The sequence below is a fragment of the Alternaria metachromatica genome, assembly GCF_023757995.1.
Source record: "Alternaria metachromatica strain BMP 0045 chromosome Unknown scaffold_1, whole genome shotgun sequence".
Lineage (NCBI taxonomy): Eukaryota > Fungi > Ascomycota > Dothideomycetes > Pleosporales > Pleosporaceae > Alternaria > Alternaria metachromatica.
Genome location: NW_026055492.1, coordinates 261,899 through 275,253, shown reverse-complemented (window position 1 = coordinate 275,253; position 13,355 = coordinate 261,899). Strand labels below are relative to the sequence as shown.

General features: G+C 55.5%; 8 protein-coding genes across 8 annotated transcripts; 2 read left to right on the top strand and 6 right to left on the bottom strand.

Annotated features, from left to right (window-relative positions):
* Positions 1-197: 197 nt before the first annotated feature.
* Positions 198-1,071, bottom strand: J4E83_000090 (uncharacterized protein; the record flags this gene model as incomplete). Its single annotated transcript, XM_049327055.1, has 3 exons — positions 198-343; positions 409-950; positions 1,010-1,071. The coding sequence occupies 3 exons, from the start codon at positions 1,069-1,071 to the stop codon at positions 198-200; spliced, it is 750 nt and encodes a 249-aa protein (XP_049193200.1).
* Positions 1,072-1,632: 561 nt separating this feature from the next.
* J4E83_000089 (uncharacterized protein) lies at positions 1,633-2,704 on the bottom strand (the record flags this gene model as incomplete). Its single annotated transcript, XM_049327054.1, has 2 exons — positions 1,633-1,862; positions 1,912-2,704. 2 exons carry the CDS (start codon positions 2,702-2,704, stop codon positions 1,633-1,635), a joined length of 1,023 nt encoding a protein of 340 aa, XP_049193199.1.
* Positions 2,705-4,409: 1,705 nt separating this feature from the next.
* Positions 4,410-5,026, bottom strand: SNX3 (Sorting nexin-3; the record flags this gene model as incomplete). The annotated part of the gene is made up of 4 exons (XM_049327053.1): positions 4,410-4,438; positions 4,504-4,803; positions 4,857-4,878; positions 4,949-5,026. 4 exons carry the CDS (start codon positions 5,024-5,026, stop codon positions 4,410-4,412), a joined length of 429 nt encoding a protein of 142 aa, XP_049193198.1.
* Positions 5,027-5,433: 407 nt separating this feature from the next.
* Positions 5,434-6,690, top strand: J4E83_000087 (uncharacterized protein; the record flags this gene model as incomplete). Its single annotated transcript, XM_049327052.1, has 1 exon — positions 5,434-6,690. One exon carries the CDS (start codon positions 5,434-5,436, stop codon positions 6,688-6,690), a length of 1,257 nt encoding a protein of 418 aa, XP_049193197.1.
* A 294-nt stretch (positions 6,691-6,984) lies between these two features.
* On the bottom strand, positions 6,985-7,692 carry J4E83_000086 (uncharacterized protein; the record flags this gene model as incomplete). The annotated part of the gene is made up of 1 exon (XM_049327051.1): positions 6,985-7,692. One exon carries the CDS (start codon positions 7,690-7,692, stop codon positions 6,985-6,987), a length of 708 nt encoding a protein of 235 aa, XP_049193196.1.
* A 928-nt stretch (positions 7,693-8,620) lies between these two features.
* Positions 8,621-9,940, top strand: J4E83_000085 (uncharacterized protein; the record flags this gene model as incomplete). The annotated part of the gene is made up of 2 exons (XM_049327050.1): positions 8,621-9,641; positions 9,702-9,940. The coding sequence occupies 2 exons, from the start codon at positions 8,621-8,623 to the stop codon at positions 9,938-9,940; spliced, it is 1,260 nt and encodes a 419-aa protein (XP_049193195.1).
* Positions 9,941-10,094: 154 nt separating this feature from the next.
* Positions 10,095-11,776, bottom strand: J4E83_000084 (uncharacterized protein; the record flags this gene model as incomplete). Its single annotated transcript, XM_049327049.1, has 3 exons — positions 10,095-11,255; positions 11,309-11,528; positions 11,769-11,776. 3 exons carry the CDS (start codon positions 11,774-11,776, stop codon positions 10,095-10,097), a joined length of 1,389 nt encoding a protein of 462 aa, XP_049193194.1.
* A 90-nt stretch (positions 11,777-11,866) lies between these two features.
* J4E83_000083 (uncharacterized protein) lies at positions 11,867-12,913 on the bottom strand (the record flags this gene model as incomplete). Its single annotated transcript, XM_049327048.1, has 1 exon — positions 11,867-12,913. One exon carries the CDS (start codon positions 12,911-12,913, stop codon positions 11,867-11,869), a length of 1,047 nt encoding a protein of 348 aa, XP_049193193.1.
* Positions 12,914-13,355: the final 442 nt, after the last annotated feature.

The following is a 13,355-nucleotide window of genomic DNA, read 5'->3' as shown; positions in this document are numbered from 1 at the left end:
TATCTGATACGTCCATGCGAAGCGAGCATCCGCCATCGGCAACTACTGCCTGGAAAGCCAACACATGTCTCAATGCCAGACGTTCCTCATACGGCGCGTACAAAGCAAATCTCCGGGAGACAGCTTTGAGGTCGACGTCGTGGACGTCAACAACCCTACCAGGCAATAAGCCGTCACAATACCCAATCAGTGCGCCTTCAGTCCCAGTCGCTATCGTCGTCGTCTCCTGCGGTATTGCCTTGTCTTATCCTGCTAGGGTTGGCGTCCTCGTCGTCTCTCTTCTTCTGGAGGCGCGAGTCTCCTAATTTGACGGCGCCAACATCAACGAGAAGCCTTTCCAGATCTGTCATAGCAAGTTAACACACCGTAATGCAGGACTGCCGTCAGGAGTTGAGGGACGCGACCCACCCTGTACACTTGTCCTCGGTCCCTTCAATTGCATCAGCGTAACAATCTGCCTCTTGATATCCCCGTCCTTGTAGATCAGCACCGTCGGCGTGTTCTTATCCGGGTACCCCTCGATGCACAAATCCGCCCTCATCTGGCAAAACTTGACATCGCCAAATCTCTTTGCCAACTCCCTCCAATGCTCAATCATGACTCTTGACTCGGTGTTTGTGCCCGTCGAACTCGTCAACAAGACCAGCACATATGCCTTTTTGCTCTCTTCGGTAACGTCGGAAGAGTAGTCGGGTTTCTGGATATGATAGACTTGGTTGTACACCGAAGCGGTATTTATCGATGCAAGCTCGGCCATGCGCTTTTGACGGTACGAGTCGAGAAAGTCGTCGTCTTCTTCATCCTCTAGCTCGGCCAGCTCGTCCATGTCTTTGCCCTCTAAACGGTTCTCGTGTGCGAGTTCGCGAGCCTGCTCAAGCGCCTCCTGAATCATGGGTGTCGGCGATGGCGGCTTCTCGGGGATGACGCCATGTTTCCTGAGAATATCGTTCCTGACGCGCTAGTTTCAGTACTGTGTCTTTCGCCATCACCTGATGGTGGTTTGACTCACCATTCCGTGTCGGCGTTGGGGTCGTCGATTGGGACGTTGACGGGCATGTCTGGCATCTGCATGATGGTGGTGTGGAGGAAACGCCTGTTGGGAAGATTCGGCAGAGTGTGCAAAGTGCAGGCGGGTGGTAACAAACGTTTCTTGTAGACGTCTGGTGCCTGGAACGTCAGATATTTCCAACAGCGCGAGGCTCCGTCATGGACCCTGCCAAGCTGCCCCGCCCCCACCTCAGCTCCACGCGACGCCACCCGTGTCTCTTCTGGATGCTGCGTCTTAGCTCCTCCATCTCGGTTACAGATATCTGCCATAATTCCTCTTTGTATGTAGCAAGCACGCTGTATTCACAGGCATTCTCCACTATATGTGAGAGTAAATTACGATCCGACTCATCCGTATAGATTCCCACCGCGTACTTGATCATAATCTTTCCCCGTACTTGTTACCACGAGCTCGAATGTCCAACTTCTCCGTGGTTTGACCAACACCCTTTGCTGCCTCTTTCATTCCCTCTTATGTATGGTACATGTCAAGAATGCAAAACCCGATTATTTACATCTGTTTGGTCATCCTGACTTCGCACATGCACTCCCTTACTCACTTTTACCCTCCACATCTGCACGGTCTTAAAAGAACTTCCCGTTGCTGCCATTCTCGATGCTGCTATGCTCAACCACAGCCTCACCATCGTGCTCGTCGAAAGCACCAGGTCTATCGATGTTTCGTGGAAGAGGTCGGTCAAACGCGTCGAAGCGACGACCCTGAAACTTGGCCTTGATCCAGAGGAACCCGATGCGGAGAGCGCAAGCAGCAAAAGCCCAAAGAAGACCTCCGAAGGGCGCTGCTACGAAAGCACCTCGTCGTTGTTAGCAATCGTCATGGGCGCCGGAATAGCTTGCACTCACCGAAAGCGCTCCAGTCATTTGCGTACAATCCACCTTCCAACAACAGCAAGTTCCCGGCTAGAGTGACATCGCCATTGTAGTAGACAAGCCCAAATAAGAAGATGGTGAAGATACCCCCAAGGCCTCCAATAACAAAGTCGAAACCCCGGTAGAAGTAAAACTTGTCGCTCAGCCCGATGACGAGGCAAGGTACAACCGCTGCACTGACAAGATCACTGATTAGGAAAATTTGCAGGATATCGGGACTGCGCAGAGCCACGACGACAACAGGGAAGATGAGCGCCACAACGCACGCGCGGATGATCCAGATGTTGAGTTTGTTGCGGAAGAAATCGTTGCTTCCCGTGCTGATCATGGCCGATTGGAAAGAGTCAAATGCAGCAGTGGAAAGCGAGATGGTCATGACGAGAACAACACCGACAACCCACGCAGGCAGCCGTTCTAGCAACAAGAAGAAGGCCAAAGAGCCGTTTTCTTCGTCGCCAATGGTATACGCACCAGACCAGGCTGCAAGCATTCCTCCCACGCCTAGCAGAGTGAGGATGATCAGTACGCCCATACTGGCGAGTGAGACACCAATCCAGAGATCCCTGTCCGTGCGAGCGGCGAAAGTACGCATCCAGAAGCCTGAGAGGAAGAAGTCGTTTGACAAAATGGCGACAGGGAGGATGTAGATAAGTTGCCAGCCTAGGAGGCTGGATTCGAGGTATCGGGATTGGTCGATGAGGGAGCGGTCGATGTCTGTTTCTACGCCGACAGCAATGACGCCCATGATGATAAGGCCGATGACCATAACGCCCTGGATATTGTCGGTTACGAAAGAGACTTTGAAGCCCCCGAGTGCTGAAGTAAAGTTTTAGTTGATGCTCGTAGTTAGAGTTGCAACAAATCTTACAGGTGTAGATGGTAGTAACAGCGCACTCCACAATGACAACCGGAAGACCGTTCAAGCCCGTGAGTAGAGTGACGATTTGCTGCAAGGCCGAGAGCTCAGCGATCATGTACAAAAACATGGTGATGAGCGTGCAGACGCTCAGAAAGAGTCCTCCGATAGCTCCGTAGCGCTGCCTTGTCCATTCTGTCAGCACGAAGCCTTCAGGACACTTCCGTCTAATGATGGGACCCAACGCGCCAAAGACCAATAAGGGCAGGGACGATGATAGCGCGTAAACCAAGAGACCCTGTACACCAGCAATGGTAGCGATCTGAGGGTACGTGAACAAGATACCGGATCCGAGAGCTGTGATTAAAGAAGAAACCTAGGTCAGCCGTTTGCACGAAGGAGAATTGGGAGGGGGGTGCAAAGGGGGAAAGTAGCGGCAGCACGTTCCTCACGCAAGTATTATCTTGATCGAGTTCTTACGGTACTTCTCAGCTTCCCCTTCACCAGGCTCAAAACTACGCACAAGACAGAAGGCCAGGCGTGCTTCGAGCCCAGCTCTGGTTCGGCGCCCGCAGTGTAGCCGCACAAAAGACCACCTCCCATGTACCCACATGCGATGGGGAACTGCAACGAGTTCTACAAGGCCGCAGTAGCAAAGGGAAGTGGCTCCTGTGAGAGATCTCAATACGAACCTAGAGGATTGTAATCCAGCTTTGGCCAAGCATGGAGACACGAATTGCTTTAAATTGAAGCATCTCGCCATCAGCGTCGAATGCCGGACGTCGCGGCGACGATGGAAAAGCCGATACTGCCGCTGCTTGTTCACGTGGCAAGAAGCACGCTGGGTGCACGAATGCACTCACCACTAGCGATGAAGTTGAAAGCGAGCGGGACTCCTAGGCCGCAAAGTCAGCCAGTTGCTCTTGTTTGTAGGGCAGGAACGCCAAAGTCTGGCTGCAAGCGTGCGATGCGACGGTTTTCTAACCCTTTTGTGTGCGGTTACTAGACAGCCATTCAGTCTTGGACTGGTGTCGCAATCGCCATGCGACGTAACATCCTAGCACTCTATTCCCACACAGTTAGTGCCCTCGTTCCCACTGATCGCCCGCGGAGTCGCTGGTGTGAGCTTACAGGAAAGCGCCCAGGGTAAGGTAGATGATGGCGTTGGACGCTGGTTGTGACGGGATGCCCATGACTACAAGTACTGTCTGCGATAGGATGAAGTCTAGAAAGATGGGTAGAAGATGCACGGAGCCACGAGGTCGGGAACATGCAGGGTTAAGACGGTTCGGCTGCCAAAAACTTTTGCTTGTTACTAACCCCCGCGCCTTGCTCGTTGCATCGCTAGCGCTGCGCGGAGGAGGGTCGCCGCTGATGTCAAGTTGATAGCAATCGCTGAAGCCGGCGCTCGTCCCCAGCCATGGACGTTTGCGTGGATTGCATGGGATGATGATGGAACTATAGACATTGGCTCGCTGCTGCTACTCGTGACAAGGTACACAAAGCCCCACGTGAAAGCCCAACAAGAACGCCCGTTGCTCCGTACCGCAGGAAATGCGGCAATCTGATATCAAGTGTTGGTAGCCGCCCTCTGCAGTAGTCGGGTCAGGCGTGTCTACCACGCGTGTCTGTCCCAGTTGGGATCTGCTGCATGTTAGTCGTCGTCGTCGTCGTCGTCACTGCCGTCGCAGCGCTGGATGGCTACTGACCCTGCACAAAGGCAGCCAGCACCTTGCTGCCCGTCTGCAGCAACGGATGGCCCACGACAATCTGGAGGAAGCGCTGGAGCCCTTCGCGTCGGTGCTCAATGACATCGTCCGAGAAGCGGTTGGTGAGCACCTTGCCCGGCAGCGGTGGTATTGTAACGCGCGCCGACTCGCGCTCGAGGATGTCGCGGAAAGCCTCAAACTCGCTGTAGCGACGGCGTACCGTCGACGACTTGAGCTTGAAGGCGGGGATGTTGGTGCGCATAACGATTTCGTACGTCGTGTACATGCCACGGCCGACACCTAGGCAGCGCATCAGCCCCCGCTCGCGCGCTCAACATGTGCCGTCTACTCACCGTGTGTCATGGGGTTTCGGACCTGTGCACGCGACAATTGTGAGCAGGGCGGCGGGACAGCATCGGGGCATCGCAGCTTCTGGCAAGCCTACCTCGATCTCCAGGAAGTTCTCGGGGGGCCCATAGAGCTCCTCGAAGCTTTGCGATCGCGCGTCTGGCAGCGACTGCATGGTGCAAGGTGTGTGGTGCGCGTGTAGGCGGCGGTGTAGCTGGCCGAGGGCTGGTCGCGCGAGAGGCAATGGCGGGGCTGTCGCTGCTAGCATCGCCTCCTCAGCCACATCACGCTCCACCAAGTCATTCAAATCGCGACATCGAGTTTTGATATACATGTATATAGCGTAATGCCTTAGGTGCTCCAAAGTGTGTCTGATTGCTGGTTTGCTCAAGAAAGCTGTTACTTCGACTGTCCTTTTCCTTTTTGCCAACGACGTCATTGTTACTCCACCTTGGAACTACCTAGCTGCTGCGCTCGAGCTCTGGTAGAATACCAAACTTCCTGATCGCTTTTAGCATTGTCAGAGCAACAATACCATTGCCATATTGGAGACCATTATCTGCACGGTCCACAACCACAACAATGCCTGAGATTATTCTCTCGATCAACGCAGGATCCTCTAGCGTCAAGATATCCGTCTACAAGACTCCAGAAGATGGCTCCTCGGTACCGAAACAACTCGCTGAAGCTACCGTCGAAGGACTTACCGCGCCGCCCTCGAAGCTAAAGTACGAGCGCGGAGACGAGAAGATTAATGGTCAAGAACTGGAGCATGTCACTTCACAAGAAGACGGATTCCGCTACATATTGGACCACCTGACCAACGACCAAGGTCTTCCCGAGCTCAACCGAAAAGAAGACATACATTTCACATGCCATCGCGTAGTGCATGGCGGAGACTACCCCAGAAGCCAGGTCATTGACAAAGAAACATACCACCACATTGAACAACTCTCGGATCTAGCACCTCTTCACAATGCACCCGCTCTCACCATCGTCCGAGCCGTGGCAGACATCCTCCCTCACGCGAAAAACATTGCCTACTTTGACTCATCCTTCCACAATACGCTCCCAGACTACATATGCACCTACCCAATCGACCAAACCGTTGCCCACAAGAACAAGCTGCGCAAGTACGGGTTTCATGGCATAAGCTACTCCTTCATCGCGAAGGCGGTAGCAACACACTTGAGCAAGCCGCTCGAACAAACCAACATCATCGCCCTGCATCTCGGATCCGGCGCTTCGGCATGCTGCATCAAAGGTGGAAAGTCGCTCGACACGACAATGGGTCTGACGCCCCTAGCTGGCTTACCAGGTGCTACGCGCTCGGGCTCCATTGACCCTTCTCTCATGTTCCACTACACGCATAGCGCTGGCAAACCGTCGCACAGTTCTAGCGAAAAACTGCACATTACGCAAGCCGAAGAGATTCTGAACAAAAAGAGCGGATGGAAGAGTTTGACTGGTACTACGGATTTCGGGAAGATTAGTTCTTCAGAGAGAAAAGAGGACAAGCTTGCGTTTGACATCTTTGTTGATCGCATTTTGAATTATGTCGCACCGTACTTTGCCAAATTGGATGGTGAGGTTGATGCGCTTGTCTTTGCCGGGGGTATTGGTGAGAAGGGAGGGAAGTTGAGGCAGGCCGTAGTGAATGGAGTCAGGTGCCTAGGTTTCGCTCTCGATGAGGAGAAGAATGCGGAGCAGGTCGAGCATGTGGTTACAGATATCAGTGTTCGCGATGCGAGGTACAAGACATTAGTCGTGCAAACAGATGAGCAGTTAGAGATGGCGAGAGGAGTTTTGGGTGATAAGGACAAGCATGGAAAGGATTAGCTATCCAGAGAAACTGTGGAGCTGTTCCTCTATTCTTGATGCTGGGCTGGTAGTCTATAGCCTGCGATGAATGTCTTGGTGCCTTGTATAAGTGTATGTCACTGAGTATCGCTCCCAAGTGCTGTGATGTGTTCCGTTTACCCAAACGCCACCCATGCTCCGATCCAATCCCCTGTCAAACACCATGCAAATGCACTAGGAAAACGCGAATTCTGGGGGCAGGTCTCCCGGGGTCTGAGCCGTGCTGTTCTTGCGAGATGACGAGGCGGTTCGCGATTACGACTGGGAAGCAGACTATACTTGACCAATGGGCGCTCCAAAGTTCAAAGGGGGGCTTTTGAGCCTGACGCCGTCGACAAGTTTGGTGGCGCACGGATTGCGCGATGCGGCCGATGCCTTGTGACTCAATGGCAAGTCCTCTTGGGCGTTCTCGGCGGGTGCGGGGGGAGCTGCAGGGTCGGGGGCACCCTTGAGTTTGCTGAACCTGTCCTGGTCCTTGGCAACCTTTTCGAGTACATCGTCCAGCACTTCGAGTGCTATGTGGTCGCTTGCACCATCGACGGGATTGGTAGGCAGCATCAGTGGGCCTATCAAGGGCTGGTCTTCTGGCGGTGTGCCCGCTTGCTCTTCCTGGGCAGGCGGCTCTTGCACAGCGGGCTGCTCGTCTTGCACTGGCGAAAGGGCGCGTGGAATCAGCGGAGTGTGGCCGGCAAAGCGCTTGTTGGCTTCGGGCAACGGGGAGAGGAGAGCGTGGGTCGGAGGCGGAGAGGGGAGGACTTGGTCGTCGACATCAGCCGGGGGCAGAGAGATGCGCGTGGGCATGCCCGGCCGTCTGTGTCGCCTCTGGAGCAGGCTCTGCAACGAGGCGCCATTGGAGTCGAGGGTGCCCAGCTGGGCGCCGGTCACCATGTTGTCGAGGCCCTGCAACTTGTCCGTCACCATCTCGGCGGGCGGAGTGGTAGTGTCGGGTGCCGTGAAGAGGATGTCAGGGCGGACATGCATCCTGCAAAGGCCAGCCCAGACAGTCTGGGTGTGAGCGTCGGCGTATGGCCTGCAGAGGTGAAGATACCGAGTCAGTCTATGTCGTGCATGCACTTGGTATAGTCCATCTCTCACATGGTCAGGGTGCATCAACTCTCCAAGGCGAACCTACTGCACACTGCGGGCTCGTGGGCAGCGTCGGGTGGTGAAGAGACGAGCCAAAGCGGGATGCGTCGGAGTGGAGGGCGTAAGACTGGGCGGTGGGAAGCGGCTGGCAGCAACGGCGTGGGTGAGATGTTGCTCATATCAAGGGGACGCAGCCAGCGCACATGCAGCGACGCGGCACGCGGCTACGGTGAGAGGGAACCCGCCCACGTCATAGCCGCCGGTTCCTGGCTGCATACGTCGCCCCCACCCATTGCAGCGCCGTGTGTTTTCCAAGGTTCTTTCTCCTGCAGCGCTCGCTTCTGGTTTCACGTTTTGTTTCTTAGTCTGCCAGAATCTCCAAGCCACCCGCCTTCGCGCTCGGCTGCCATGAGCGGGTGCCCGTGACCCGCGCCGTCTCGCGCCATCTCGCGACATCATCGTCTCGACCGATACCGCGCGCGCACCACTTTGGTCGACCTCGTAACCCTTTTGAACATCGCTACCCTTGGCGACATGGAACACGCCTACACGTGAGAGCTCATTGGCAGCACAGGCCCTGGCTCCGATCGAGACCTAGATCCTGCTCTTCTCTCCCGCCTTGGACGCGAAGAGGGGTAATGTGTTGCTGAATGCACTCTCGAGTTAGCCTCCGTGAACACAACAGCTGCCTACTCGGTCCTGAATCTTGCAGCCGTCTCTGTCTGCCCGATAGACCCCATTCCGGCGTCTTCCGCTTCAGTTGCACATCGCCCCTTCTCAATTTGCATGGCTGGTAATCGCTACGCCCCCACTGCGCCAGGCCATGGATGCATTCCCGTACATCTCTCCGCAACTCAAGTACTCAGGCTTGACCAGGAAAGAAAGAGGAGGGCCGGCAACAAGGGAAAAGCCTGCTACCATGGACCAGGCTAATTCACCAGGTACCAATTCGGCACAAGCAGACTCCATCAACACAGCTCGGGAACACGACTCCATGAACAATCGCAGCTACGCGATTCCATTCCCCGGTAGCATGAACTCATCCGAAGATGACCTTCCACCATTTCCGGATGCCGAGGTTTCCTCACTGGCACTGGACAATAAGCCCGGTGCACGTTTGCACTACACGTACTACCCTGCATCCAAACCTCACGGCGGCCATCCGAACCCTTTCTCGCAAACGCTCATCGTTTTCCTCAACGGGCTCATGATGCCAAGAAGCTCATGGGATCCTGCCATGCGCAGCTTTCTGGAAAAGAGAATAGTGGGGCGTCTACCGTATCCTGCTCTGTTGAGCTACGATAGATATGGTCAAGGAGATTCAGATCCTGATCCCGACGACCAGCAACCACCCCCGTCCCACGGACACGACGCGATATCTGCAGTCAAAGCACTGAAGCAATTTACCCTACAAATCTGGAGGGAACACCTTGACGTCAACAAACCTACGCACTACCCCTGTCTCATCTTTGTATGCAACAGCATCGGCTGCGCACTTGCAAGACTCTTTGCGCAATGCTATCCAGGAACCGTATCTGGTCTGTTGTTCCTGGACAGCATCATGGCCAACTCGGACTACCAAGACCTGTGGCCGGACCCCGATGCACCAGACTTCAACTCGCACACACTACCCGAAGGTGTCACACAAGACGAAGTACGAGCTACCAGAGAAAAGTATAGAAGAATGTTCCATCCCGACGTTCCTAGTCAAGAGGGGTTATCCAGACGTAATCTGCCACAACTATTACCCTACGCAGATGCACCAAAACTCGAGGGCTACTTGGGCAGAGGCCCGTACCTCACAGTCGTAGGTCATGACTGGGAAACGTTTGCCGAGCAGTCGTGTACGTACCTGTCTCTTTCCAAGTCGACGCTTGGACTACAGAGACTAACCCGGCAAATAGACGAGGGTACAATGCAGACACCCAAGATTCTGACCATGACTTATGCCAACCCCGCTTGGCGTCGCTACAACGAAGGTCTCTGTCGCATCACGGACGAAGGCAAAGCCATAGGTCCCATCACAGCTGTCCGCTGTGGCCACTTTATCCAACAAGACGACCCCAGATTCGTGAGCGATGAGATGGTCAGCCTGCTCGATAGAGTCGTAAATCGAGTTCAGCAGGTTAGCCAGCGGGACTAAAGTGTGAGTATCTCTTGGAGCCAGAGTAAACCAAACAGGGCTGTATAAAGGGTCCGTAGATATTGTCGTGTACATGAAATGCCTAGTGTCTAACAAACAAGATTGCGTAAGGATCGAAAGGTCGCGCGTATATACAAGGATGTGGCATCCAATCTCAGAAGTCGTCCATATCTCCCATGAAATTGTCCTCGGTTGCGTCAACAGCCTTGTGCCCCGCACTCGTGCTGTTGCTGTGATCTTCTTCTTCTTCTTCAGCTTCAGCCTCGGCCTCGTTGTCGTCTCTTTGCTCGAGCAGCTTCCTCTTCTCCTCGTCAGCCAAGCCCGCCTTGTTCGCAGCCTGCATCCTCACGCTCAATGGTCGGTTCTGCATATAGCTCTCCATGTAGCTGGCTCCCAGACTACTCGGATATCCGTAACTGCCCGCTTGATCCACATCGTCAACACCACTCCCGTGTAAGCCGCCGACGTAAGTATCGAAATTCGTGTCGTCGTCTGCGAGGTCGTCAATTTCGAGTTCAGCACTCGTAGCTGGTGCGGTCGAGTAGATGGGATCTGGACCTGCGGTGTCCGGGATCGTTTGCGTGATGTGTTGGTGCAGAGCGGGCGAAGGGTCGAGGAATGTGGGTGTCGCGGTCTGTGGAGGGCCCAAAGGTATGCTGGGGGACCGTGGGGAGGCAACTGGGGGGATGTGGGCGGCGGCGACGGATATGGGTGTCGGGGCTTCGGAGAGGAGCTTGGAAGCCGAGTTGATGGCGTTGGTCATGGGGAGAGGTAGGACATGGACTGGCGGGTCCGGGGTGGTGAGTCGCGGATCTATCATGTCGTCGAGCGAAGCGGTCGAGGTGGAAGCCGATGTTGCGACGCTGCTGGGCGAAGCCAGAGGTGGTTCGGCGACGGTGTCTGCGGGAAGGACGGTCTGGCCATGGATGACCAGACTGACTCTCTTCCGGCGCGATCGAGGCGTGTCCTTGTGCCGCAGCGCAGACTTCTTGGCTGGCAGCTTCAGCTGGGCTGGCTCTCGCAGCGCCATGGCCGCGGTGTCTCGGGCGTGCTCAGCATGTCCTGCGGCTGGCGTCTTCTTCTTTTCGGGCGAGCTGTCGCGCGCATCGAGCAAGGGAAGGAAGACGGGCGTGACGAGTCCATAGAGCTCGCGCTCCCGCTTGTGCACGCGCGTGTGCTTCTTGAGCCGCATCCTGTCGTCGGGCGCCGGGTCGAGCGGTGCAGCAGGGCCCGGGGCAGGCCCTGGGCAGCTCTGCTCTGGCACTGCAGGCGCAGGCTGCTGGCCGCCTGCCATGTCGCGGTACCGGTCTGCAAGCTAGGCCCAAATCAGTCTCTCACGGCACGCAGAGAAGGGGCCGGGACGCCTACCTCGTGGCCATGTCTGCGCAGCTCGGCCTGCTTGGCCGCGATGTAGTCCCGGATGTCGGCCTCGAGCTGCTGCCTCCTCAGCTCGACGCTGCGGGCCAGGGCGTCCAATTGCTCTCTGGTGCAGCCGGGGACCTCGGCCAGGCCCGCGTCGGCCGTGAGAAGCATCGACTGCAGTTCCGCGTTGGGCATGTGCCGGGCTGGCGTCGGTCGCCTTCGCGTGCTGGTAGAGGGCGGAGAGGTCAGTCGTCGCGTACCTGGTGACGGGAGCGCCGCATTCGGGGGCTGACGGGCGGTTGGCCGGCGCCCAGCGTCGCAAAGCTTGATCGCCTCCGCCGCCGGTCATGAGGGGCAGCGCTCAGGGTGCCGCCCTCGCACGCTTTCGACCCGCCCAGCTTCCCACACACGCCTTGCCCTTTCAGGCAGCGCTCCGTGGGGGCTCTCCCATGCACAACACACGTACATGTACATCCGCTCCGGCATGTGCCAAGCCACCCTGCTGACCGACAAGATAGTGCATCAGGAACTGTCAGGAGCTGCCATTGCTGTCTGCTCGCCTTGCTACGAAAGCCATACAGGATGCAACCTTTCCAGGAAGCCGGCGTCTACGTTTACAAAGCTTCGCCAAAAGTCCATCTCATACACCCTGCGCGTCTGCGTAGCCCACGTCACCCCTTCACTGAGCCTCCGACACTCGTCTGCGTCCTTGCCCATGACCAGGATCAGATCCCTGGCAACTCTCACCTGGTTTCCCCATATCCGTCTGTATTGCTCCATCATGTCACTCACGATCTTGTGCGTGTTCCACTCACTGAGTGGCGAGTCCTTAGGCATGTATCTCCAAGCCCAGTACCTGCCGCGATCGTCTGCGAATGTCTCATTCCCACTAGCTTGCATTGGGTAAAAGTGCGGAGCAGACCACAGTCGCAGCGCCGAAAACCTGGCAGAGCCATGCTGAGCCGCGAACTTGTTTGCCGCCTTGACTATGTAGTCGCGATTCAAGGGTGTAGGATCCGCCAAGACAGCCTTGAATTTAGGTCTGGATTGGGCTCGGAAATCAAGGTAGAAATCTAGCGCGCGGTTGGGTTCGGCGGCGGCAGTTGCAACACCTTTAACTTGGGGTGTGTAAGCACTTTGTATGATGCCGGCTTTGTACAAGGTCATAACCACGGTACGTATCCTTTTACGCCATTCTATCGGGTAAATATCGTAGACAGGATCAAGCTTGCTTCGCTGATTGCGTCTCAGGAGCTCATCTCGATCTGTCCACAACTCTGCTGGCATATATGGATTGCTGACATGGCTTCTTCGATCAGGGGTTCGCTTAGCTCTTTCTTCTTGGTCAAACAGCAGGGAAGACCGGAATGGTAGGCCGTGCTCGGAAGCAAGAAACTCTTCCGTCTGGTAGAATAAGGCGATGGCGGCGTAAGCCTGGAAAGCCTCGTCAACGATTCGACGTTCACTTTGGATGAGAGGTGCCATGTGCATGAACTTGCAGAGCTCGAACGGGCCTGTGTTGATGTCGCTCATGACAAACTTGTCCATGGCCGTTACCATGGACTTGTGCTCCATATACCGGCCGAGGCCACCGGGCTCCAGGTCGCCCATGTGCAATGCCTCTTTCTCAACTAGAATGCAACTGTTAGTTGGTGTCACTCTAAGCGATGATAAACTCACCCCTGTGTATTGACCGTTGCCCATGGCTCCCGCACAGCTCTCGAATGAGATGTTTCCCTTGGATATCGTATTCTCGCTGACGGCGTAGAGCCGTTCTTAGCGTGTCCATAAGCTTCGAAGGAGAATCCCTGAGTTCGCTTGGTATCACAGAAGCACGTTTACGGTCAAACATAGGTAAGAAATGATCGTAACCCAGTGACCTGTCCGCCCATTGAAACTGTGGGATCAGCGTTCCATGATTACCGAATGCGTCGAGTTCTCTCTTCGAAGGGAGCTTGTCAATCGCTTTTCCGGCCAGAACACTAACATGAGGGTCGTTCGCCAACATGCGCCGCAATAACACTGCTCTTGGATCGTTCATTTTCTGCGATCC